The 25,250-nt window shown below is 39.5% G+C and overlaps 4 protein-coding genes across 4 annotated transcripts in view; 1 reads left to right on the forward strand and 3 right to left on the reverse strand.

Moving 5' to 3' along the window:
- Positions 1-451: 451 nt before the first annotated feature.
- gtf2h5 (general transcription factor IIH, polypeptide 5) lies at positions 452-1,206 on the reverse strand. The gene is made up of 2 exons (XM_008312692.2): positions 893-1,206; positions 452-771 (listed from the first exon to the last, which is right to left on the reverse strand). The coding sequence occupies exons 1-2, from the start codon at positions 925-927 to the stop codon at positions 591-593; spliced, it is 216 nt and encodes a 71-aa protein (XP_008310914.1). The 5' UTR covers positions 928-1,206; the 3' UTR covers positions 452-590.
- A 287-nt stretch (positions 1,207-1,493) lies between these two features.
- On the reverse strand, positions 1,494-7,477 carry serac1 (serine active site containing 1). The gene is made up of 17 exons (XM_008312694.3): positions 7,326-7,477; positions 6,767-6,867; positions 6,312-6,348; positions 6,081-6,223; positions 5,589-5,678; positions 5,043-5,174; positions 4,851-4,972; positions 4,650-4,778; positions 4,356-4,469; positions 3,984-4,146; positions 3,722-3,872; positions 3,485-3,620; positions 3,253-3,353; positions 2,913-3,010; positions 2,625-2,807; positions 2,384-2,527; positions 1,494-2,303 (listed from the first exon to the last, which is right to left on the reverse strand). Exons 2-17 carry the CDS (start codon positions 6,858-6,860, stop codon positions 2,167-2,169), a joined length of 1,974 nt encoding a protein of 657 aa, XP_008310916.1. The 5' UTR covers positions 6,861-6,867; positions 7,326-7,477; the 3' UTR covers positions 1,494-2,166.
- Positions 3,848-25,250, forward strand: part of LOC103380674 (nesprin-1-like) — a 121,135-nt gene continuing 99,732 nt past the window's right edge. The window contains exons 1-4 of the mRNA XM_025057041.1: positions 3,848-3,878; positions 4,066-4,171; positions 16,581-16,694; positions 16,929-17,064. Coding sequence (XP_024912809.1) covers positions 16,995-17,064 — 70 coding nt within the window. The 5' untranslated portion in view covers positions 3,848-3,878; positions 4,066-4,171; positions 16,581-16,694; positions 16,929-16,994. The remainder of the gene's footprint in view (positions 3,879-4,065; positions 4,172-16,580; positions 16,695-16,928; positions 17,065-25,250) is intronic.
- On the reverse strand, positions 7,917-10,384 carry myct1a (myc target 1a). The gene is made up of 2 exons (XM_008312695.3): positions 10,067-10,384; positions 7,917-9,113 (listed from the first exon to the last, which is right to left on the reverse strand). The coding sequence occupies exons 1-2, from the start codon at positions 10,119-10,121 to the stop codon at positions 8,566-8,568; spliced, it is 603 nt and encodes a 200-aa protein (XP_008310917.1). The 5' UTR covers positions 10,122-10,384; the 3' UTR covers positions 7,917-8,565.

Genomic DNA, 25,250 nt, shown 5'->3' on the forward strand with positions numbered 1-25,250 from the left:
TTTTTAAAAATAATTGTCTAATCCTTTCTTTATATACGGAAATACGTTAAAAGAAGTAAAAAATCATGAAATCATGTTTTATTATGCGCTGGACATCTTATAACTTGAATAATTACATAATGAAATCATGTTTTATTATGCGCTGGAGACCCTGCTATATACAATACTCCGATGTAAAATACAACAGTATTATCAATTTTAATCAAAATACCAATATTCCCATTCAATTAGATGTAAATGTGTATAAAATAAATAGAAATGTGCCATTATTCCGATAGTTGTTATACTTGAGCATCACTTAAATTTAAATCCTGGAAAAGAAAAGGCGTTTTTTTCCGCCCTCTTGTGGAACATATTTGAATTACCAGCCCTCGATGCTGGAGACCATTAGTTGTTGGTAAACAGCTACTCTGTGACACGTTTTTTTTCACACAGATGTCAAGTGCCAACGTAAATGTGGGGTAATCTTTTACTTGATTTCTTCACATTTATAATACAAAAGTAAATGCCATCTTACAGTGTCCATTTAAAACATTGCAGCAGTTACAAAATAGTCTTTAACAGTCTGGGAGTCCAAGAACACCCATTCTTCACTTCTGTGTTATCGGGAATGAATTCTGGTCCATCAACTCGCCCACTCTCTCCTGGAGGGTCTGAACCACCTCTGCCAGGATGAAGAGATGTGTGTCGTCCAGGTCCTTGAGGATGAATTTCTTTCCCAAGGCCATGGTTTCATCCAGGTAGAGAAGGAACTGTTTCATGGCAGGGTCACTGGTTTTACAGCGAGCAGCAACAAAAACAAAAATATCAGGTGTCGCTTTACAGTAGTATCCAACAGCACTTAATAATTTAGTTTAGAGTTTATTTAAAACAGAATTCCAGATTTTCTCACCATTCAACAAGGACTCCCTTGTGTACGTTAACCATGTTTGACACGAAGAAAATTTCAGAGCTGAGAAAACGTGAAATCTAACTTGATACTCTGTATTCTAGTGGGGAGTGTTTCATATATTAATTTACATTTAATTTAGAAATTCCTGACTACACCCACGAGGTTTCAATGGCAAGAAGCAGATTCTTTACGCTTTTAGCCGAGTGCCAGTTGTTAGCGCTGTTGCAGCTAATGTTACATACTTGAGCGGATCTACGCTCTGCACCGAGGGACAATCTTCTTCAGCACTCTGACATCACTTCCGTTTGTGGCCGCCGGGAAGGGGGGCTTTGCAGGGTAAACGGACTTTATAAATGTCGATTTAAATTTTTAACTATACGTTTTACTGAATGTAATCACGTTTTGTTTGAGTTCCTTTTGAGAATCACTGCCATTATTTGGCAATGGCTACTTTAATGGATGATTCCAATTTTGTTATTTTTTTTTGTGATTGTAATTTTTGTAATTTTGTATGTATATATATATATACAAACTTATTGCGGAACACTTTTATCCATGATCTTTTAGAGAAAAATAAAAGCAGTTAAACAACATGTGCAGTACACAGGGTTTATTCAATGTCTGCATGATAAGTTACAGTTTGGACTTCCATCCACTTATTAAAAAATACCTATAGTGTGATTAGTCCCCAAAAAATAAATATGGCAAAACTAACTAACAATTACACAGATTCAGCTGAATTATAACAGAATGACATGATTTGGCACAATAGGACTGTCACAGTGTTATTATAAATTATTAATATAAAAATGAAAACTGGTTAAAAAAACATGAATAATTTTAACATGACAGTGTTGTTGTCTTTAAATACCAACAGCACGGGCATCGTACACGTTTCACTGCTTAAAATGATAATATAAAGATCTGATATTGCTGATGACCTCACCAACAAGTTGAATTAGTTATGATTTTAAAAAATGAAATGTAAATGAAAATCAGATGAACTTACAAGTTCATTATAAAGACTAAGACAAAAATGAGTGTCTCATAAAGCACTGCTCCTCCTCCTTTGAGACTTCTGACCTTCACAGGTCAGAAGTCTCAAAGGAGATTCATGTAGAGAGTAGATTTGATTCTCTTAATAATACTGTGGTGAATGTAAAGGTGTTTTTTAAAGTGCAATGACAGGCAGTTATGTTTTCCTTTGGACTGGGTGTTAAAGAGAATAGTTCCTCCCCCCATTTCAAATATACAGTAGGTTTTCTCAGTGTTTGTCAGTGGCCGATGTAGCTCTGCAGGGCTTCTTGGATAAACTGAAGACTGCGTTTGTACAAGAATGAGTTCTTCTTCTCTGGCTTGCAGATGTTGAGATGATCCACGTCCACTTTGATGATTTCTCCGATGCCCAGATCTAAAAGAGAGAGTAGCTTATTAAAAAAACCCACTGCTTTAACACATTAGGACACTGCACTGTGTTTTAGAATTCCATACCCGCTGACTGTGTTGGTACCACCACCATCTTGATCATTGGACCGATGTTTGTCGGCTTTGTCTCTGTGAAGCTCAGCACCTTGAATTCTCTATCTTTGGCCATGTTCAAAAACTTCTCATTCAGGTCCTGCAGAGCTGGTGAGTCTTCAAACACAAGGACAACAAAGGTCAAAAAAGAAAATGAAGAACTTTTAAGGAATACAGAGAGTTGGGGACCTTAGATTTTTCAATGTCTGTTTACCTTTACACAGCTCTCTGACCTCTATGGAGGGGAAAAGAACATATCTGACATTGACAGAGTACTCGGCCATGAAGGTACCGTGGTGGGGAACACTGTAGAACATGACGCCTTTGGTGTTTTTTAAAAGCTGCTGCATGTCAGGATCCTCAGAGGCATCGATCAGCATCTTCTTGACCAGTAAACCTGACAGAAAAAAACAGCCAATAGATTTGCAGAAACTCTGCGAAGCTACCGTGTTGCTCAACAGCTTAATTATCATTTTCAGTTTCAGTCCTGACATGCATTTACCTCCCATACTGTGGGCGACCCAGACCACAGGCCTCTCTCCGACTCCTGCTAGCTTTAACTTGTTAAGCAGCTCTTGACTTCTGAAGGCCAAAGACTTCCTGTAGAGATTGAGACAAAACAAAGAATCAACATGTCTGACAAAAGGAAGCAAGGGAAAAATCTAAGGGATACATGGATATTGATACATATAATTCACACAGCAGTTCCGTATCTCAATGTCATCATGGGGAGATTTATTGATTTGTTGTCTAATTTAACAACAGTGTCAGCTTGAAAACCTTTTGTTGGCAGCTGTTCATCAAGTTTATTCACATTTTCTGTATTTTTCGGTTTTCTTCACCTCTGATTCTCAGCAGGACACTGGGCCATCCAGTCACTGAGGTGACTGTCGTACTCCACTGACAGGATTCTGAGATTTGGGCAGTCAGCAGCCAACCATGACTGAAAATGACAGTAAAAGGCTGTGAGAAATTATTTGCTAATAGATGAGTCAGCCAGCACACTTAAATGTGAATATGTACTGGATTGTATTTTAATTGGAAAGACATGAAAAAATCTTTTGGATTTCACACCTTGGGCCAACACGCTGAGTAATCTGAGTTTTCTGTCTTCTCTTCTTCTGATGTATTGCGATCTTTCTGCCTCCATGTCTTAAAAGCTGCCCCTAGAATCCCATGGATGAACAGCACATCTGCTTTGATTGGCTCACTGAAAATGTAAACAACATTAAGAAGGACACATTTAAATGTGAAATGAATTGAAAGTCATTTTAAAAGTCACATGACAACAAGAAAAAAGTATTTTCATACTTGCTACGAGTCTGTGGATGGAGGATGTAAATGCCGTCTTGGTATTTCTCTTTTACAGTCTCTCTGTCCAGGTTGGCTAGAGCACGAGCTGCGTGAGAGGCCTGCATGATGTGAGGAGACTGCATAATTTCAGCCAGGACTGAGATCCAACCTGAAGGTGGGCAGAGAACAGAGACTGTAACAAGGAGTAGTCATTGTAATGTTGCTGAGGCCAGAATAATCCAGACATTTATAGTTATAGTCTGTTGTGGTCCAGACTAACCAGACTGGGCTATAGCCTGATGAACACTGTCATTTAGCGCCAGGTTCCCGATGATACGAATGATGTTCCTTTGTATCTTCAGGGAGTCTTTGCGGAGCTGATAAACCCTCTGGAGCAGCTGCAGGCCTCCATGAGAAACAATGTGGTCACAGTGGCTCTGGACCTGTGGAGAACAGACACCAGTTTCTGTAAGTTCAAAACAATCTTTGACTTCTTCGAGAGCCACCAGACTTTTTTTTAAACTACTTGGATTAGTTTGAATTAAATAATGCTGAATGGCCTTTTTCTCTGAATTTTATATTTGACATCAGCAATGCTTTTCAAAAGAATTACAATAAACTCCTCATTTGAATGAACAGTGACCATCCTCACCTTTGAGTGCTGAACCAGTGCCTGTACACAGAAGGATTCCACTCTCTCTGAGGGAACTGAGGTGAGGCTCTGGGCATAAGAAAGCCCGTTGCCACCAAAACACCAAAGACCCCCCTATAGTGTAGAAAAAAAACTGTTTGTTTCAGTTGTCATGTAACAGGAACCAGTCCTAAACCTAACTCTGTGATAGCCCTCATATATATATAGATTTTTTTATATATAAAATACTCTCTCCCTACTAGACCGTCATCTAACTCAATACCTGAGAACAGTACGTGTATGTATTATGTTTACCCTCTGTGCTGCCATGGACTGGTTGCTCTCTCTGAGGGCCAGTGAGGTGAAGAACTGGACACATGTGTCCACCTCAGACTGGGGCAGAGAGGCCAGCAGCCGCCTCAGTCCGTCCTCTAGCAACAAACCCTGTGGAGAATGTTGTATTTAGCACACATGCTACTTAATGCAGAACAAATGACTCAACTCTGAGGTACATACATCCACCAGGTCAGGTAGTGTGGGTGGAGGAAGGAAAAACCGCAGGTCCACCTGCGGCACACGGGCCAGACCCACTGCTGTTCTCTGGTCTATGACCTGAGCTGCTGTTTGATACTGGTAGTCTGCAAAATTGACTCATAATTTGTCATTCAAGTAACATATTTTGACAAAAGGTTTTTTTCTGATATTTACCATGCCAATTGTGGTTTTCTGCCAGCTCCTGCACAGCCTGTAGTCGGACAGCTTTATTCATGGACTGTGTTTGTTTCAGCAGGCCCCATAATGCTACTTCATGAGGGTCTGCATCTACATGGGTGAAGTGCTCTAGAACATCGAGAAAGAGAGTAAAGATATTTAAAATATTGGGAATTACATTTTTTAATTTCTACAATTCCACCCTCAGATTAGCTGCTGTTCAGCCGATACAAACTCCGTGTCCACACAACTATACAAAGTGTTCATTCATGACATACTGTATGACAGTCACACAATACGCATGTTAACACACAAGCTATGCCACAGTCAAAACAGGACATTCTCATGGAAAGCAGGTGTTTCCTCCTGTCTTGCTCTGCTCATCCTACAAAACTGAAAAGGGAAATGAAGCAATCTGAAAATAAAATTCTAGAAGCGACAGCTTCTGCTTTTCTAATGCGGAATGACTTCAGTTGGTTGAACTCTGTAGATGTAGTTTTTAGGCTGAATTGCGATAGAAGACAACATTTTGGTTTTTCTTACCATCTAATGAATGCAACAAAAGCCTAGATGATAGTTCCAGAAATCGCCTTGCCGCTTTGTGAAGTTCCCTCCTCGTTTTCTGTGTAAACTCTGTTAAAAAACAATGAAAAAAAACAACTATGACCTTCTATTTGACCTTTACCATGTCAGGATAACATTTTATCATTGAAGTAATGCTTATTCACAGGATATTACAGAATCTGTTAGATGGTGATTGTTCCCTAAAAGAACAGGAACCTTGACAAGTACAATAAGATCAGTCAACAGACTGACCCAAATATTCAGACAAGATAGTGGTGAAGGGAAGGAAGGAAAGGAAGGAAGGAATGACCGACCACAGATGTCACTGGACACCTGGACATGACAAACACCGTTTGGCTCTGTGCTCGTATGTCATTCAGCTAGTCTGAGAAAGACGGTTGATATGTGGCAAAAAGATGTGTTAGAATTCAAAGAATTATGTATGTAATACGACAGAAGGACATTCCTCACCTGTAGCCAGATTCTCCTTCTCATCTGTAGGATTGCTTCTCAGATAAATGTAAGACTTGTACTTCTCTTGAAAAATTGCACTAGTGTCAATGGTCATGGCCTTGTCCAAGGACACCACCTCGTATGTAATAAAAACACAGCCTCTGTGGAAGGATAATGATGAAAAGTCTGTCTCGTAAACATTTCAGATTAGATATAATTTTTCAGAATAAAACCTCTTAATCATCTTACCCTAGAACAACTGCGCCAGTAACTTTAGCAACCTTTTCTACAAAACATTAAAAAAAACAGTTAATTGAGGTTCCCAAGTTGGACTAATGTATGTTGTTGGAGGCGTTCAGTCTCTGATAATAATCACGTTAAATAGTCCTTTAACATGGACTATTGTAAACTAGCTGACAAAGGCAGCAGTGGGACAACAACAATGAAAAGAGACGAAGTGGGAGTTGGCCTTGTTTAATCAAGCCCAGGGCTGCAATCCAATGTCTTGTTATGATAATTGAGGCTGCAAATGCAATCAAAGTAACACGTCTCACAACTCCTGCTTTTGAGTATCGAGGTAAGACAGTAGTAATATATATATATATATAATATTATATCTTATAATTATATATTATAATAAATTATATATATATATATGACAGAATATTGACCTGAGGTCAACGTTCATAACACTGCCGACTTACTTAAATGTTTCCACTGAAGCGCTTTTTTCACTCCAGGAGACCCAGCTGTGCTCAGTCTCCTGCAGTGGATCAGACGCAGAGCCGCAGCAGACATCCCCCACCTGTAAATACACAGTTTTAGGTCCACGTAATGTTAATGAGACATGATAGAAGTTATCTAAACACTAGAAATTTAGTTTTACATGTGGGTATTAATATTATTTATCTTAAAATGAATTGAAACTGTTAAAACAGTCGTGGTATTTGGAGAGAGTCATACATAATTATAAATATTAAATATTATTTTAAAATAAACTTTGAGGTTCCCCTGCTAATGTTAGCCGTGTTAGCTACTGTCGTTGAGCCTTTTATGCAGCACAGTTTTACCCTAAAGCAGACCGTATGAACTATTCCTAACTCATTTCGCAAACTATTTCAAAACTAACATTGGACACTAAGACAAAACACCTTAACAAAGTATTTGTTTTCTGCAAGCGCGTCGTAAAGCTCAAGGACAGGTAGACTAATAGTTAATTTAGCGCATTTTTTTATTATTATATATTTTTAAAAACAGCATTACCTTTGTGACCAGCTGACTGCGTTATAAAGAAGTCCACTCTGTCAAATTCCTCACCAGCTCCAGCAGATACACTGGAGCGGCTGCTGCTCAGAAACACACGTAACGTCAACACGTCTCACAAATATGACGTCATCTACCGTAAATAACACAACAGAGGAGAAAGGTCATTTGATGAAAACGTGCTGGTCTACAGAAAGACTTTTTAACGCCTCCAATAATATATTCGTTTAATTATCGATTGTCTTTATGCCTAATTAATCTGTTGATCATCATTTTTGACAAATTAATTGTTCCTTTGTCTCAAGAATTACGGAAAAATATTGGAAAATGTACTGCTCAACTTTTTCTCAACTACGAGGAGACCCTGTGATGACAGTTTGATCTGAAATAAGATATCTGTTAACATCAAAAATGTTTCCTCTCTTCTAACTTAACATTTATACGTTATTTTATACTGTTTTTTGTCATATAATCATCACCTTTTTTAGGACCTGTTGAACTTCCTAGAACTCACCAAATTATCTTCTTTCTTTTTCTTTTTTGCAGATTACAGTAAACACAGTGATCAGAAAGAATCAGACAGAAGACAAGTCTTATTTTCTTTTTTTACTTGCATTAACTTATGAGTTCTGTAAATAACACATTGTAAAAACACTCAACCACATCTTGCACCCAGTGCCCTCGTTATGCGTCTTTCATGCAACCCACATATACTGTACATCCAAACACACCCTTAATGATTGAAACCACAAACATCCATATAAGGTAGTAGAGCTCTGTTAAACATGAAGCAGGCAGAAAATTTAAAACTTCAGATGACTTTAAAAGCTGCTTCCACAGAGAGTTTTCCACTGATACTGTATGTAATTGACACATCTGCAATCTATTTAATGGAAGCTGACAGACTGGGAGGCAATAGTTAATTATGTTACCCATCAGTCCGGTATTTATGAAGACGTTTTTTTCTCAGAGAGATAGAAGCAAATGCCAAATAGGAGAAAGGATCAGATAATGCTGTTGTTGGTGTTAACTTCTAAAGTGTAAATATATTTTAGCAAACAAAACAGAATGTGTTGCTAAAGTTTCATTCAAATGTCTGAACCTACATACTTTTGTGGTTTCCTCAAGTACCACCATGTGGTCGTATAAATTCAAAACAACTTCAATCCAGTATATTTTTTGTAAATCCTTATGCAACCATTGGCTCATCCATTCATTGTCAGTCTGATCCTCCCATGTCTTAGGTGCATGTTTCCTGATAAGCTCTAATGATGCTCTCATAAGCTGGAGGTGGCGTCTGGGTGATATTGAAACCTCTGAGACTGTTGTTCCCCCAGAATGACTCTGGTCTGGGTGGGGTGACAGCCGGCTGGTCAACAGCGTGGGCTGATCCCGTTGTTGTGGTCAGAGTCGGAGTCCGAGGCAGTGTGGTCTGGCTCCCCTCCTCTGCTTCCCTGGCAATTTGGCTGCAGTGGAGAAGAGGATGGAAAGTGGAGACCCTGAGGTTGGATTTGTGCCCCATTGGGTCCAGTTGATCTTGGGAAGAATTCTGGCGGTGAAAGCTGAAGGCAGCGCTGATTAAACTGTTGTTGCTGCGCCGGTCATAGCTGCTGTTGCGGTTAAAGCCAGGGCGGTTGCATGAGGTGTTGCGTGGTTGACGAGGTGGGCGGCGGGTGATGCTGGCAGAGCCCGCTTTGCGTCTGGACATCCAGGTCAAGATGACATAAACTACGGCCCCCAGTACCAGGCCCACAGCCATAGACACACAGAAGGCAATGATCAGAGGGACTGTGGACAGAAAGAGAACATTTTATGGTGCGTGCTGCAATATTTTTTATTAGCATTTCCCATATGGCCTCAAGAAGCGTTGTTTGCTCAGAATTGGTTTGACAGTAGAAGACAAAGTTACAGTTGAGTTCACAGTTTAGGTATGCTTTTATACAGAGCAAGGACACCCCCCTGGCTGTGTGTTACTTTGGCTGCAGTGATTTTGTAATAACAGATTAAAACAGGTTTGACATAACTGACAGCATTTTCTCTCCTTTTATGGGACGACTTTTATATCATCCTCCAGAAATGGAAAGAATTCAAATTAGAATCTCTGGCCTCACCAAGATCACAAAAAACATCTGTTTATACAAAAAACAAAACAAAACAAAACAAAACAAAAACAAATCAATGCCAGCAGGATTTGTTGAAGACTGTTTGTCTCGACAGAATAATAATGGGTTTTCATTTAGAGACAGCAAACTGATTGCATTTCTCTGCCACAAGAAGAGCACTGACTTATGCTCACTGCTTTTTGCTTCAGAAGCCGTGATGCCAACACCATCGTGCTGGAGAGAGAATGCAGTGGCTGGGACAAAACCTTCTGGACCTTAGCCAAAGAAAATAAATCAATTTCCGTTTAATAACTTTACTTGTTATAAACTTACTTATTTACTTGGGTTTTTTTGTAAACTGTCCATGTTTCCACTTGGGTTTTTTGTGACTTTATGGAAGGGAAAGTAGACACTGGTCAAATGTCATCTGGAAATGACATTTAGGAAAACTTCAGGAAAAGTCACTGCGGCTGTATTTTAAGGCATTGGATTAAGTCATCTTAGCAACTTATAACTAAAGTGAATAGGGTCAGACATTGTAATGGAAATCAGTGCTCATGGTGTTAAAGGCTTAAATTCCACAGATAACAACAGTGAGAGTCAAATTGATCGCAAAGAAAGACAAGGAGAAAAACTCACCGGCATCAAAAGACTCCAGTATTTCCAGAAACAAATTAGTGTTATTTTCAGCCATGGCTTTTATCTCTTGTCACAGAAGAAGCCTCTTCTTCCTCTCTTCTTCTTCCTGCTCCTTCTCTTCAATCAGTTCTTTCCTGTCTCACTCTTTTCCATATGAGTTTTCCCTCTCTTCCTGCTCACCCGTCTCTAACTTTCTCCCTCTTGCAGCTCTCTGCTCACTTTCCCTGTCAGCGTGTCTGTGCACTCACAGGCACACACAGGACTGCCAGCGAACTGCGGCCGTCCTCCTTGTTTATGGGAGCGGAAAACTACAATGTCACGTTTCCTGCCTTTCTGCTTGAATTTAGCAACAGGAGTGGCTTATCTGTGCAGGACAGAAATCCTGAAAGTGGGGAGACGGGGTGTTGCTGTATTCGCTTCCTGTCCCATCATTTCCTCCAGGTTGATAAACGTAAACCACTGGTTTACATTTATCAACCTGGGGGAAATGATGGCATTCTTTACCCTCTACATAATATTTCAACATACACCTATTTTAACGCAATGTGTCGTCAAGTACAGTGACCTCCAGGGAGGAAATTGTTTTAGAAATGTTTCCATCTTTAATCAGACCTACAATCTGTGCTGTAGCGTCAGGTCCAGCACTCTGACCAAGTCAGCCTGGAGTAGCACTGACCTGAGCAATGCCACAGAGAGTGATTTCATCTTTGGAAACACATCAACCACGAAAACTTGCACTATATTTTGGACTAAATGTGACAGCTTGGACTGGGAAACTCAAGGACTTGACTCAGACTTGGAATCGACTTTTAAAGGCTGGATGTGTAATGATTTACTGAAGTCTGTGAACAGACTTTTGTTGGACAGTGTTTGTTAGCTGTCTGTCCATACAGTACATTGAAAGTGATGATAAATTACCTAATAGACATTTGGTTCTACGTTTTGATTTTTTCATCACATTCGATATTAAGCATTCTCTAGTTAAGAATGGGCTCATGTAGGATTCTGCTCCCACAAAAGATTAAAATAATTGTTTTTTTACTCCTCATTGTATATAGATTCAGTTAGTTTTTATTTTATTTCTTTAAAAAGTTACAGCTTCAAGATGGAAAAATGTATGTTAACAACCAGTAGCATTTTGACAAAGAGAATGTAACTGTTACTGTCATTGTAGGTCATCAGCTTTCACCGTTGGAAATTGCACTTTACAATTATCATCATCATCTTTGTCCTATTAGTTGCAGCAGCAGTTACAGTCATGTGTTTAATCTGTCTGTTAAAAGCCAAACCATAGCTGGAATTAATGGTTGCAGTTCTGTAAGCCTTTTATTTACATGAATGCACTAATGCAAAATATTAATATTATTTTCTGGTAAATTATTGACTGCTCCTGGCGTTTCGATGTGAATGTCTTTGCAAGTAAGTTCAGCTTTTCCATGATGCCTGCCAGTTTCCAAAATGTCTCCTCTGAACATTTCGTCCTTTTTCAGCTGTCATGGTCCAGTAAAACACCGTTGCGAACAAAACTCTTTAAACACAACAACATGTTCCACCTCATTTGGTTTTTCTTCTGTGACGAATCAGAATGAATCGAGTAAAGTTGGAGTTACTCATGTTACACCTCCCCCCGTCTCACACTCAGCATTATTTTAATCATCCCCTCAAGTCAAATCTGCAGTGTCATCAGTGCACAGTAGGAAGACTGCAAGTCGTCTTATTGGGTTGTATCTAGATGCAGATCATTCCATTAGCTTCATCACTGTTTGATTTCTCTTTCATATCAGCACACAGTTCAGTGAATCATATTGACAGATGTCCAATATTTTTAAAAGTGTTTCAGGAAGCGGTTGGTCTTCTCACTGGCTCAAAAAAAGAACGACCAGGGCATGATCTTCCTTAAATACTTTGCCTCTGCTGTGAAACATCCCTAAAATAACTCCATCATATTGTGTTCTCCCATTGTTTTTAGCAACAGTTGCACCGTATTCTGTTCAAAAACAATTTGTTGAGATTTATGGCATCAGTCTGTGACTACAACCTGTCGTTGGACAAAGCACTCAGACTTGATCAATGTAAGATCTGTTTTTCATCATTTCGTTTTTTAACCTCTATTCCTCAAAGTTAGTCCCGTTTTAAGATTTATACCTCTCTTCCAGCTGAGTGCTGAGCAAGAATAGCAACAAAGTAAACACAACATACTGCAGCGATACTTTCTGTACTGTAGTTCCACCACATCAGGATACAGAAACCATGAAAAAAACATTAAAGGGAACCACATATGAAACACAAACACAACACTCATGTCAAATAACTAAAGGGAAGAGAAACTTCAGTTATGAGTCACAGGGTTTAGGTTCGTGTAGATTCAGCAGCCACTGACTTAAAAAAAAACATAAGGTCATTGAGTTTTATGACCTACTTTTATGACCACTATTTAAAGTTTTAGGAGGTAATTTGCTAGTACATGCAAAATTCATTGTAATTTATTTTTTACAGTTTGGGTGGAAATAATATATTTTGAGAAAAATGACACCCATCAGTGTTCCCTGATTCACCAGTAGATGGAGGTGTTTCTTTATCATGATTTAGAAGCGTCTCCTATTTAGTCCTTTACTCATTCTGTCCATGAAAACCACGGACCGTGTCTGCTTCATAGTGTCCTAAAAACACAGGAACAAAAGGCAAATACACACAGAACTAACCACTTTATTGTTGTTATGTGTTATGTGTTTTTTTTCTCTTTTTTTTAGATCTGGCCTCGAGTGTTTTTATAGTGCGGTTTTGTTTTCTGTCTTGTGAGTCAAAGGCATTTCTTCACTCTGAAATGTGATCTAATAATCAAACGCACAAAGATTTTTTTTCTTCCATTCATTACCTATCGCTTAATCATTTTAGGGTCGCAGGACGCTCTGAAGCCAATTGAAGCAGGGATCGTGGGAGAATAGGGTTCAGAATTAACACTATTAATACAATGAATACACCTTTACAGTGTTTCATTGTTTTATGAAGACGTAATAAAGGAAACCACACATGGAGGGAGATTATATATACCAAAAGATCAGGGATCGAACCTCTGATGATCCTCTTGTTGTAAGGCCACAACACAAACCCTTCATCTAATGTGTTGTACAGCTTCCACTCTCTGCTCTGATATACAGTAAGACAGTTTCCAGGAATGTGTTTCCTTTTTGCATGAGCTGCAAAAACCTTCGGCCATTTTCATGAATTACAGTGGAAAATGGGCAATGAGTAAATTCCACATCATTTTTACTGCTCTGTGTAACGATAATGATGAGCCAGTCTATAATTTAAAGGGGTAATTAAGTATTTTTTCTTTCCTTTAAAGTGCAGTAATATAAACACTGACCTATAGTTCACAGACCTGGTTGAAAGGCTTGGAATTAATTCACACGGTGTTCTAAAGTATAAGTGGAAAATTAGAACATTGTTTAAAGACTGTAAAGTAGTCCCAGCTAAAATAACACACACACACAAACCCCACTGTAGGTTTTAAATATTTCCAGTATTTTAAAAATACTGTAAAGCAGCATGTTTTCTGGCAGTTTAGTTCCTCACACGCTCAGCTTCACAAACATGACCCGTTCCCTTCAAATAGCTTCTCAGATCGCTGAATTTGCAGTAGATTAAATAGAGTGGCAGGACTCTCTCGTTCCCTCTTTTGACATTATGTTGATTGTAACTTGCAGGCTGACAGTAAACTTTCTATTGAGATTTTAGGAAACTGCTGATGGTGCATGAAAGAGATTACCACCCTGTCGGTCCAGGTCCCAGCTCTGTGCCTGTGTAACGGTTAGATAAGAAAACGGGTTCTAACAGGGAAAGGTTTTCCTATTGACCTGCTTGCTTTGTCTCTGCTCTTTGCTGCAGCAGTGTCTCGCCTCTCTTTTGCTGAATGTGTCTGGTCCTGAGGGGCTGTGGACGGTAGAGGTCACCCCGAGCTGAGCTGCGTGAAAAATGTAAGAATCAGCAGTCTGTCCCTGCTGCAGAGGAGCCAAGCAATCCGGCTAAATCCTGCAATATTTACAGTACATGGGAAGTCGGACGAGCAGAGACCAACAGCCTTAACCCAAAATGGGTTTTGTTGGTGTATGTGTGATTTTTGTAGTTGCTGGGTAGACTACCAAAGCTTAGCTTTTATTTTTATTGTCAATGTGAAAAAGATTACAATAAAGATTTTTGGGTATTTGCTTATTAGTTAAAAAGTAAAAAAATAAAAATCACAATAATCAATTTATTTGATACCTAATATTAAATATAGGGTTTTATTTTTTAACCCTTCTGTTTATTGACCAATGCTAACCCTCCACTCTGGTTTACTTGATCCCATTCCCACCATTTAACCAACGTGAAGCTGCGCAACAAATTATATGTGGCAGACATGTACTTTGATTAATTAAATTTTCACCACACCATACACTAAATCCTCAGCTCATACACTCAAACGGAGGCGAGGATGCGACCACCATCATCTATCAATTTTAGTAGTTTTCGTGCCAGTTTCTCTCTCTCTCCTTTTATTGAATGTCATGGTGGCTGTGGGAACAAAAGCTTCTTTTTTTTGGCTGCTCTAAAAGCTCTCCTGAGATGATGATGATGATGATGATGATGATGATGATGATGATGATGAAAGAACTTGTCTAATAGGATTGCACATAGTGACAAGTGCTCACAGTCGAGTGGTTTCATCACTTCTCTCTCCTTGAGTCCCATTGATCTGCTGAGGACCAGCACAATTGTGGACATTGGTTTTTATTGGCGTAGGGATTTGGGATTATTGATTAGCTACTGATTTTTTTTCCTCTTCCATCTGCATTGTATTTAAAAAAATAAACCTTTCCGTAGGAGACTGTGTTGATGATGGTGGGATGATGAATCATGGAGGTTATAACATACATATAGTAACGTCAGTGTAGCACAGGTTAAAGTACTGAGTCAGTACATTAATTCTGATATGTTATGATTCATAAACCTAAAGCCATTATATTTTTACAACTGTGGTGACAGTATTTCACAGAGAGAAGGATTCATATAAGTGTAACATATGAGTAGGTGTCAAAAATGAGGAATTAATACTTCTTTAATAAGAAATACAATATACAGATATCCAGTAACCTTGTGTACTTGTATAAATGGGAGGACATTTTTGTAAACCTTAGATCTGCACTAATTAGTCAACTTAGCAATGACTAAATGACGATCAAAAATGTTTTTTTAATTATAAAGCAGTTTTTTATTATGTTTTAAAATATTTAAAATGTCTTTAATTCTCTGTTAAAAAGCCTAAACCAAATAGCAACAAGATTGTTTCTTTAACCAATCAGAGTTGGCATATCAAGGCTTTTATGTCGGCGCGTTGGCGATTTGAGTGATCTGATTGGACACACGTAGTAAACTAGCATCTATCAACATGTCCGCTCGATAATTCATCACTTCTCTCTGAGTTAACTTCTCCACTGACGAGCGAACATCTTCAGCCTAAAGTGATTTAAAACCTACTGTAGGCCATAAATGCGACAGGAGTCGGAGAGACTGATCGTTCATCATTAGGATGGAGATGGAAAAAAGTAAAACAAAAAAATATAGGATGTGGATTTGTTTGCTGAACACTGAAGACCTCGGTGAGAAACGATTAGGTCCTTGTTGTTGTTTAAAAAAATAATTATTTCGTAGCAGTATAATAATTGGATATGTGTTTATGCAATGAAATCTTTACCTCGACCATTCTGACGATTTGTTAGTTTAGTTGGCTTGTGATGTTTGTCCTCTACAGCATTTTTGTAGACCTTAGATCTGCACTAATTAGTCAACTTAGCAATGACTAAATGACGATTAAATTTTTTTTTAAATTATAAAGCAGCTTTTTATTATGTTTTAAAATATTTAAAATGTCTTTAATTCTCTGTTAAAAAGCCTAAACCAAATAGCAACAAGATTGTTTCTTTAACCAATCAGAGTTGGCATATCAAGGCTTTTATGTCGGCGCGTTGGCGATTTGAGTGATCTGATTGGACACACGTAGTAAACTAGCATTATCAACATGTCCGCTCGATAATTCATCACTTCTCTCTGAGTTAACTTCTCCACTGACGAGCGAACATCTTCAGCCTAAAGTGATTTAAAACCTACTGTAGGCCATAAATGCGACAGGAGTCGGAGAGACTGATCGTTCATCATTAGGATGGAGATGGAAAAAAGTAAAACAAAAAAATATATAGGATGTGGATTTGTTTGCTGAACACTGAAGACCTCGGTGAGAAACGATTAGGTCCTTGTTGTTGTTTAAAAAAAGAATTATTTCGTAGCAGTATAATAATTGGATATGTGTTTATGCAATGAAATCTTTACCTCGATCATTCTGACGATTTGTTAGTTTAGTTGGCTTGTGATGTTTGTCCTCTACAGCATTTGAAAAAAATATATATAGTACAAGAAATACATAGTTATAAGTAGTTAACAAATACAATAACACGCTAACATGGAAACTGTTTTGCAGCATCAGGCACGAGAGGACGTGTCGCACTCTTTTAATTGGACAGCAGGTGGCAGCACAGCGCAGACCAGGACGCTGTCCTATCTGTGGAGAGAAAGACAAGGGAGGGCACTACTGGTTTGTTCAACACACACATACACACACACACACACTCATGCTTTCATACACATTCAGGATGCGCTTACATCATCATCAGGGGGAGGAGTTTCACAGCTTGAGGAATGCAGACTGATGCTGCAACAGGGATGACTTGAGAGGAGAAACACATCAACTTGGACATCATTCAGACATGACATGCTGCAGACTGACTGAGGACAGGAACAGCACTGTGACTCTGTTTGAATCTTCCAGATTCGCATCAGGACGGACCGACAGGCAGGAGTCGGGACTTGACTCCGGTGACCTTAGAACAGCAGCATGACATCACCCCGGCACTACACCGGACACACTGCTCGGGATATCGCCAACGTGATGCAGAAGCTGCAAGGTAGGTGTAAACTGCTTACTCAGTCCTGCTGCTCCATCTGGGTTTGCAGCTCTTTTAGAGGTGACCTGGTGCTTGGCATGACACAGCAAAAACAGCATGGGCTGAAGAGACTGTTACTGATACAAGATGTGAATTCTATCTTTTCTGCTCCTTACACTGTGAGTGTTATGTCTGCATTATTGGAATTAGGTGTAACACTGATAACCAAACATGTGGTAATGTGAAGGACAAGAATGACAATGTCACAGCATCGTGTCAGTCTGCTGGACATTATTAGTACCATTATGTCAACATTTGTGTGCTGGACATTTTTTATTAGTACCATTATGTCAACATTTGTTTGTTTTAAATGCATTAGTTGGTTTTGGTGGATTGTTTTTCCTTTTTAATTGTAAGTTGCATTGAATATTTATGTGTATTATACAGTAAGAATTATCAGGGCTTGTGTTTGCATCCTGGCTGGACTTGGTCGCCATACTAATCCGCACATAAATGCAAATTACCAGTCAGTGAAATCAGACAAAAGTTCACTAATCTCCAGCTGATCTGGACTCTGCAGCAGCAGGAGGACAGATAATCAAATCCTCGTCCTCCTGTATCTACTGCACAGCTCCCTTAGGCTTGTACGGTTACACACCCAGCCTTATATCAAAACCAGAAGCCCCCCAGATGTGAATAATGATCATTTTATTTCATTTTCGATACGTACTGTGAATGAGCCTCCTACTCTCAGCACCGCTTATCTGTGCTGTGAAGTAACACAGTACCCACTGACACAGCTGGACTAATGACACTTGACAGGAAAAGTCAGGTGATGCTGGAGCCCAGATCCAATATGGCTGCCTCCTGTGCTGCCTCTGAAGTGGCAGTTTTTGCGAGAGCAGGAGAGCAGCATCATCAGCCACGTGGCTCCTCTGCATCACTCGGTGCAGGTGTGAGTTCACACTTTGAATCCTGCCTGTGCTGTGATTGATCTAAATTTAGAAGCATTGCTTTACTGTTCCTTACTAATAAGATGAAGACGCCGTCGACTTTGACTTGACGTATTACTATAGCTCTCTTTTTTAACACCGTCTGTCAATATTTGTACCTTTTATTCACCCTTTCTCTCACAAAAAAAGAACGTTTTTGCGGTATGCCGTACACAGCCTTTTTTCGGTCACATCACAGATTTTTTGGGGGGATTGAACTCTTCCTTCATCTGTGCTGAAGAGCTGCCTGCTCTTCTATTATCTCCAGGAAAAATTATTGTCTCTGTTCAACTCTACAAAGGGTTCTGTTTATGGAGAATATTTAGGAGAATATTTAACCTCAAGCAAATCCACATCTCATTATTTAAATACATTCTGTAGAAAACATTACAAGACAACATTTGACAGTTTTGTGATTAGTGCGGCGTGTTCTAAAAACGGCTCTTCACACAGTGTATCTGTTTATCTGTCCTTATCTAAAGCCACCAAACTGTTGTTGCCGTGTGGTGTTTGTCTCATGACATGTAACGCGCTCAGATAAGAGGAGTTTTGTTGTTATTACATAAAGGTGGCTGAAGGTTGTCAAGGTTGTCAGAAGGTTACAGCAGGTGGCCAGTGGGAAAACAGATAGGCTAAAGAAATAAAAGTAAATTTATATTAAAAATATTCTCTGAAAGACTGGGAAAAAAGTTCCACATGTATTTTCCACAGAGTTGTACAGTTGTTGAGATCCAGTCTGACCTTATGCGTGCAAGCCAGTGATGGGAAATGCAGTTCCTGTAAGACCTTAAAAATGGTATGCACGTACTCTGTTTCTGTTAGGCCAGATAACCTCACAGGTGGCGATGGTACTGAAGGCACTGGCCCCCACTCATATTCTTGTACGCACACACATATGTATCCAGCACACTATAAACGTACAGACCAGTGCTGGTGTCGCTCTCTGTAAGACCTGCGCCCCTTCATTAAAGCTACGATAACAACTTTCTATAAATTCTGTAATAAACTCTTTAAAACGAACAACATTGTTAATTTTCTGTTTTATTCTTTATTCCGAGTTGACTGCTGACAAAATTGCCAAAACAACTGCAACAAATCAGTCTCTTAAGCGACCTCATTTAGAAGGTTAATTCCCCGTCCCATAGACGTATGTCATGTTGTTCATCGACTCTGACTGTGTCTATTGATTAACTTGGTCATTAGTTATAGTATTCTTCATGTTCCACTCTGCGTGCTGAGTGTAAAGCACATGATCACATGATGACACATGGATCTGATTTGACGTGTGGTTTTAATGCACGTGTCCCAGTTGCTGCTTGTCTCCTGGGACACCAGGCCTGGACCTGTGATGTTGTCATGAAGACACTTAAGTTGGAATCACAGAGGATCATTAATGCTCTCAGTAGTAGAAACATGAAACAGCTCAGAGTCTGAATGGAAGATGACAAGTCATGGCTTTAAATGGAATCAAAGTATTCTGTCTTCAAGGAACCTTGGTTCACATTTGTCAGAGTTGTGGGGTACGTCTCATGGAACTTGTTACTGTTATTGGTTTGAATATTCTTTAGCAGCTTTATCTATATTTTGCTCTAAAAATAGGTCCAACCCACAAGTCACCAGACTGAAAAACAAACTCAGACCAAGTTCAGGAGCTTTGAGAATCCACTCCATGTGACATCAAAAGTTCTGCCCCAGTTTGGTTTTTTTTTTTGTCTTTTCTTTATCTTTCCTCAATCCTCTCTTTTTGGTCTACCTCTCTGTTGTGGTGAAAAAACAGCAATTAGTGACACCATATGGCAGAAAATGGCAAAGGCTCTTTGAACACCTCCCAGTCTGAACTCCTCCATATGCTGAGGAATTTGGCTGTTTGTTGTCTCTCATTAATGAGAAAACGGAGGCACGTGTTTTTTCTATCTCTTTTCCAGTTTCTCACCTGTTTTCTCTGTCATGGGTGGAACAGACACAGTCAAGCTGAAAACTCAGGGTTTTACCATCTGCATGCCTGTTAGGAGAAGAAGTTCACTCAGTTTCACGTGATCTTCCACTTCAGGTTATTTTTGTCTGCACGGCTGTTGGTCTTTCTGCACTGGTTAGTTGCTGGTTAGTTATCCTAACCCTGCAACAGTCCTGTGAACCTGTTGGCTTTATTATTGTGATCATTTTGAAGGCAGACCCACCATTTGAGTAATTTTAATTAAAGCCCACAATAATATTTTTTTCATCAGTTAAGATGCTTAGTTCACGGAAATCCCTAGAAGGAAAAGGTCATGATGTCACACAAAAAAATGACCAGATTAATGGGTCGTAACAAGCTGCATTAAGAAAAGTCATAAAAAGAGGCTTGAAATTACATGACTCGCTAAAAAAAGCAGAGCAGGCTGCACAGTTTTAAGCCCCTGATTGCTTGTGGTACTGGCACAAATCCTCAGCTTGGCTCTGAGCCAGGGTGACATCCTGTTGCCAGGGGCGACATTATGCTTTGGCCGTAGCCGATGAAGGCCGAAGCAGACGGTCACCTTGAGCGATGCCAGCCTCCTGTTTGGTTCTGACACCAACATTTATCGTGTGTGGCTCTGGACGCCGCCGCTTCACGTTCACATGTTCTGAAACAAACATTGGTCGTTAAAAATAGCTCGAAATGATGCTTCTCTTTTCCTCTCCATCACACCGGTGGGAGTCAGCAGTTCAGCCCAATGGTTCAAATGACCCAGGGCAAGTCTTTGAGACAGCCAGCCCATTAACATGAAGCCATTACTCTGAGTGGCCTCAGAGCTGCAGCAGCCCAGTGTCAGCCAGGGATGCGACTGCACTATAAGTGCTTATTTATTCTCCTGCTTTTTCTACATGTCTTCACAGACTGTATTTAATGACTCTTTGCCACAGTGTCAGTCACATGACATCCAGCACACAGTATATTAGCACAGTGACGACTTTCACCAATATATGTGTTTTAGCATTGTGGCTATCTTGAGGATGGGTTTCAAAAATACCTGAATCTGAATGGTGAACACCCATTATTCCAGCTAGTGAAAGCTGCAGTTCTCCTCCGATGTGTCAACCTTTCAATTTAAGACATGTCTAATGTTCTTTTTGAGAAAGCTGAAATTCTGAGATAAAATGGAGATACAGTATTTCACTATCCACGTTCCTTGTTCGGGTCTAATTATTTACTTAATGTGGAATAATATGAAAAATCAGAATGGTGTTAAAAAAGAGTGAATTCATGAGAGGTGTAGCTGACATTTAAATCATATTTTACATTTATGAGACAAATACTTGGTGGTCAAAAGTGGTAGTGCATCCTGGATATTATTCAAAATGGGACAAGGATTCTTTAAGATGGTGTTTAAACACAGCTATGAACACAAAGCCTGATACATAGATTGTGTATTGCAAATGGACTGAGCCGTCTTTGTTGCAGGCTGTGGTTGCAGAATGAAGTCTGTGGTTGAATACAACGGTGTGTGTGTGTGTGACTGATTGTGTGTTCCGTTTTCTCTGTTGCAGATCAGATTTTAATCTCTTTTAACTTGACAGTCATTGAGGATTTGAGTGACATATCACAAGATTAAGGTCACTATGGGACTCCACTGTACAATATGTGTCCATCATCTACTCTCAACCCTTTTAAGAGGTTACACTTTGGTGAAGGTCAAAGTGTCTCCCAGCATGACCGCACAGACAAAGTAGCCCATGTCAGTTTGTGTTTTTAATTAGCTTTTTAGACGTAATTAAAGTAGTTTTTCCCTGTTGATGTCTCACATGGTCCTGTTGACCCTGTACGTCGTAGCCCTAGGTCAGCTTGTTTTAATGACACCGGTCTGTAGGCGTTTATGTCCCATCACTGATCCTGTGTGTTTGACTGAAGCATCAGATACTTTTGATGGATGTACGCAACAATGTTTTAAGTGATAAAAGCTGACACTTTAGCCTTTGACCCCAAGACACACTTACTGTCTTATCTTAAAGCCACAGAAACCTTTGTTCCTGTTTTTTTTCACCTGCCACTTTTTGATTGGACTGTGGAATCCAGTGCCTCCGGCTGTCCACGTGAAGGGTTTTTGAAATAGAGGTCACACAGTAATGACCTGGATCTTGAGAGGTCAGCTGGCCGAGCTGATGTGATGATTTCAGCATACCTAAGCAAACAGTTTAAAGGTAATTCACAAGTGTTTATTTAATCTGCGTATGACTGAAAGAAAAATACAAATTCATCATAACTAACTTCCAATTTTTCCATTTCTACTCTCCCCTCTCTATCATTCTTTGTCTGATAGATTCACTCTCTCTCCTCATCACATCTTCTTTCCTCCACCCCTCCTCTCTAACTTCATCTCCAAATGACTCCACCTTAACTGTCCCTCTGACCTGCTCATTTCTAATCCTGTCTCTCCTGGTCACTCCCAGTGAAGATCTCAGTGTCTTCATCTCCTCCATCTCCAACTCAGCCTTTTGTCTATTTGACAGAGCCACTGTTTAGCTACTTTTTTCTTGGGTGGTGTTATTGGTAACCCCTCCAGTGTTTAGCTGTCAAATATATGTCCATCACTTCTCCTGTAATTTACTTTACTCAAAACCTAAATCTCTATAGATGCCGCGTCAAAGAAAGATTACATCCTGTTCTGACTGCTGTCGCCCAGGGTCCACATCCAGCCACAAAGACAATCTGCCTGCTGACGCAGAGTAAACCTACTCCCAATTTCTCCCCCTCCTTTTATCAACCAAAGAATGACAAAGAAGAATAGTGACGATTCAGGGAAGTAATTAATGCTTTTACAGAAAAGCCTCAATTAAAAAGACAGAATGTTGATAAGGAAGGAAAAACACAAAACAAAGAGCAGACTGATTAGATTCGTATTTGCTGAGGCAGAATATGGCAGCAGCTGATTAATACAGAGGAGGTGGTGTACAGCAATTCTACGCTGGCTGGGTTCCAGTATGTGTTTTTATTTCAGCGCTAAGATGAGACTTTTAACTGAATTTTCTGCTCCGGCTACAGTGATTTATTTCATTCTGCTGATGCCGGAGCTTTCACTTTTCTCGTCCGCACATTGTGAGGCGGGCCACTGAACCTGGATAAAGAGCTTAGACTGTCTGACCCACTGCTGCACTTTCACTCAAACAGAAAGCATCATGTGGACACACACACACACACACAGATACACGCTCCCACACAAACACAAACACATGCACTGTGACATAGGCAGAGCAGCAGGAACACAGTAGGATGCTGCAGCCCAATGAATCTTTCTAGTTTTTAAACTGTTTTTTTTTACATCTCTGTTGTCTTTAAATGAATATAATAAATTTAATATATGTAGATTTATATATAAATATATATATTTTAAATCTAAACAATTTTATTCTTTATGTATATCTCTTTGTGTAAACATATTTCCTTGACAGATTTACAGCCTCTTTGCCTTACAATATGATTTGATTTTATATGTTTGTTTTTTTTTTACCAGAAATGATTAAAAAACCCACTCTAGTTCTCCTGTATTTTTATTTTTTTTTTTACCAGAAATTTAAAAACCCACTCTAGTTCTCCTGTATTTTCTTCAGCCTTGTTGTCTCCTATGTCTGTGTGTGTGTGTGTGTCTGCAGGTGTTAAATTTTGTATCAGCCTGGCTTGAATGAACACCGTTCGGGGTTGCATATTTGGACATTTGTGTCAGCTGTGACGGGGACAGGGCTTAGTGCCATTACGGCACATCTGCTCCTAAAAAGGGCATGATGGTGCTTGAAGGAGGAAAGGGGCTGTTTTGATAATCACTTTGACTTGTTCCCCCCTTCTTATTCTCTTTAATGCAGTGTCATTATTACTGAAATGTAATTAGCTATGCTAATGGGCTGGCATTTGGACTTCCGTCTCAGCACTTATGTTGGGTCTGGTTAAAATGTGCTGTAAATGAGTCGGTATCACAAATGGAGAGGCTGAATAGGCATGAGAGGGTAGAATGGGGACACCAAGGGTGTTGACGAGGATGGTACTTTAAAGAGCGTGCTCAGGGACTAAAGTGCCCCGGTGGAAGTGCAGGAGAGGTTCTTTTTTTTTTTTTTAATTAGGAATTGTTGGTGCAAAAAGGAAGAGCTGGAGTCAGGAAGTGGAAAAAGATGCCAGTGGAAAAGTGAAAGGGCAGAAAAGCCACAAAAATTGGTTAAATTATGTTGTGTGCTTCTGAATCCGTGTGTGTGTGTAACAGAGAGCATATATTGACTTCAGAGTACTTCGATAACACACAATGAGACCAACCATTAAGTGCATGAAAGCTATAACAAGCATGCTCCATTAATGTTGCGCTGCAAGAGGAAGATGCATTAATGTCGGAGAAAATCAACCTGCTTACAGAAGAGATGAGAGAGTGCTGTCGAGAAATTAAATTAAAACTAAGATCTGAAGTTTACAGAGTAAATCGTTAACTTTATCATATTGAGACGTATTTTTCCAACATAAACAAAAGTGTTTCAACTACTGTATTTGGAAATTGTTGTTCAGTTACTTGGCTTTAGAAATCTGTCAGTGTTGAGACAGATTGAGAATAAACCTAAACAGATTTTAGTTTTTGTTACAGTCAAAGAACTGTTTCAACTTCTCTGGGTTGTTCACAGCAGCATGGCTTTAACTCCACTGTTTTTTCATTTAAACACCCAGCGGCTAGAATAATATTACGGTGTTATAATTTAATGAACGCATTACTGAATTAATACTTGAGTGCTGAGTGTGTAACCTTGTACAGTTTGTGGGAGGAGTGTACTCTTATCTCAGCAGATGGCGAGTCGTTGGAGTCATTAATAGATTGAGAGAGATCAGAGATGCCTGAGTGTCAACGAAGGTCATCAGCGAGGCTGGATCTTAAACACTGAGCTTCTGCTGAGCTTTTTCATTTTTTACTGTCTCTCAAGATGTTGCTTTGTTTCCTGAAGTCGTCTCTTTACCTCTCCATGTACAATTTCACATGATGCATGTGGACGTCTAAAGCTTTTCTGATACACTAGGTGGCGCTACGCTTTTACTGTCTTACTGTATGGCTTGCTGAAAAATCTTGGCTGCTCAAGAAGCCAACCCAAATAACCTCAGGGGTGAGTGGGTTATAATATGAGCAGAAGCAGTGTTTTCCTCTCTGCAGGAGACTGTTTGTTTTTATTGTAGCGGCAACAAAGAGGCTGTTCCTCATCTTCTGGTGAAGCAACGCAGCCTGCAGACATACCTGT

Source organism: Cynoglossus semilaevis, chromosome 7, assembly GCF_000523025.1.
Source record: "Cynoglossus semilaevis isolate Cse_v1.0 chromosome 7, Cse_v1.0, whole genome shotgun sequence".
Lineage (NCBI taxonomy): Eukaryota > Metazoa > Chordata > Actinopteri > Pleuronectiformes > Cynoglossidae > Cynoglossus > Cynoglossus semilaevis.

Bases quoted from the DNA above. Each gene is read 5' to 3' on its own strand.
- gtf2h5 (XM_008312692.2), bottom strand. From the start codon at position 927: ATGGTTAACGTACACAAGGGAGTCCTTGTTGAATG. The intron at 772-892 runs GTGAGAAAATCT...CTGTAAAACCAG, and splicing joins AAGGGAGTCCTTGTTGAATG to TGACCCTGCCATGAAACAGT.
- serac1 (XM_008312694.3), bottom strand. From the start codon at position 6,860: ATGTCTGCTGCGGCTCTGCGTCTGATCCACTGCAGGAGACTGAGCACA. The intron at 5,175-5,588 runs GTAAGAAAAACC...TCGATGTTCTAG, and splicing joins TTTGTTGCATTCATTAGATG to AGCACTTCACCCATGTAGAT. The intron at 2,304-2,383 runs GTATGGAATTCT...TCTCTCTTTTAG, and splicing joins GGTACCAACACAGTCAGCGG to ATCTGGGCATCGGAGAAATC.
- myct1a (XM_008312695.3), bottom strand. From the start codon at position 10,121: ATGGCTGAAAATAACACTAATTTGTTTCTGGAAATACTGGAGTCTTTT. The intron at 9,114-10,066 runs GTGAGTTTTTCT...TTCTGTCCACAG, and splicing joins ACTGGAGTCTTTTGATGCCG to TCCCTCTGATCATTGCCTTC.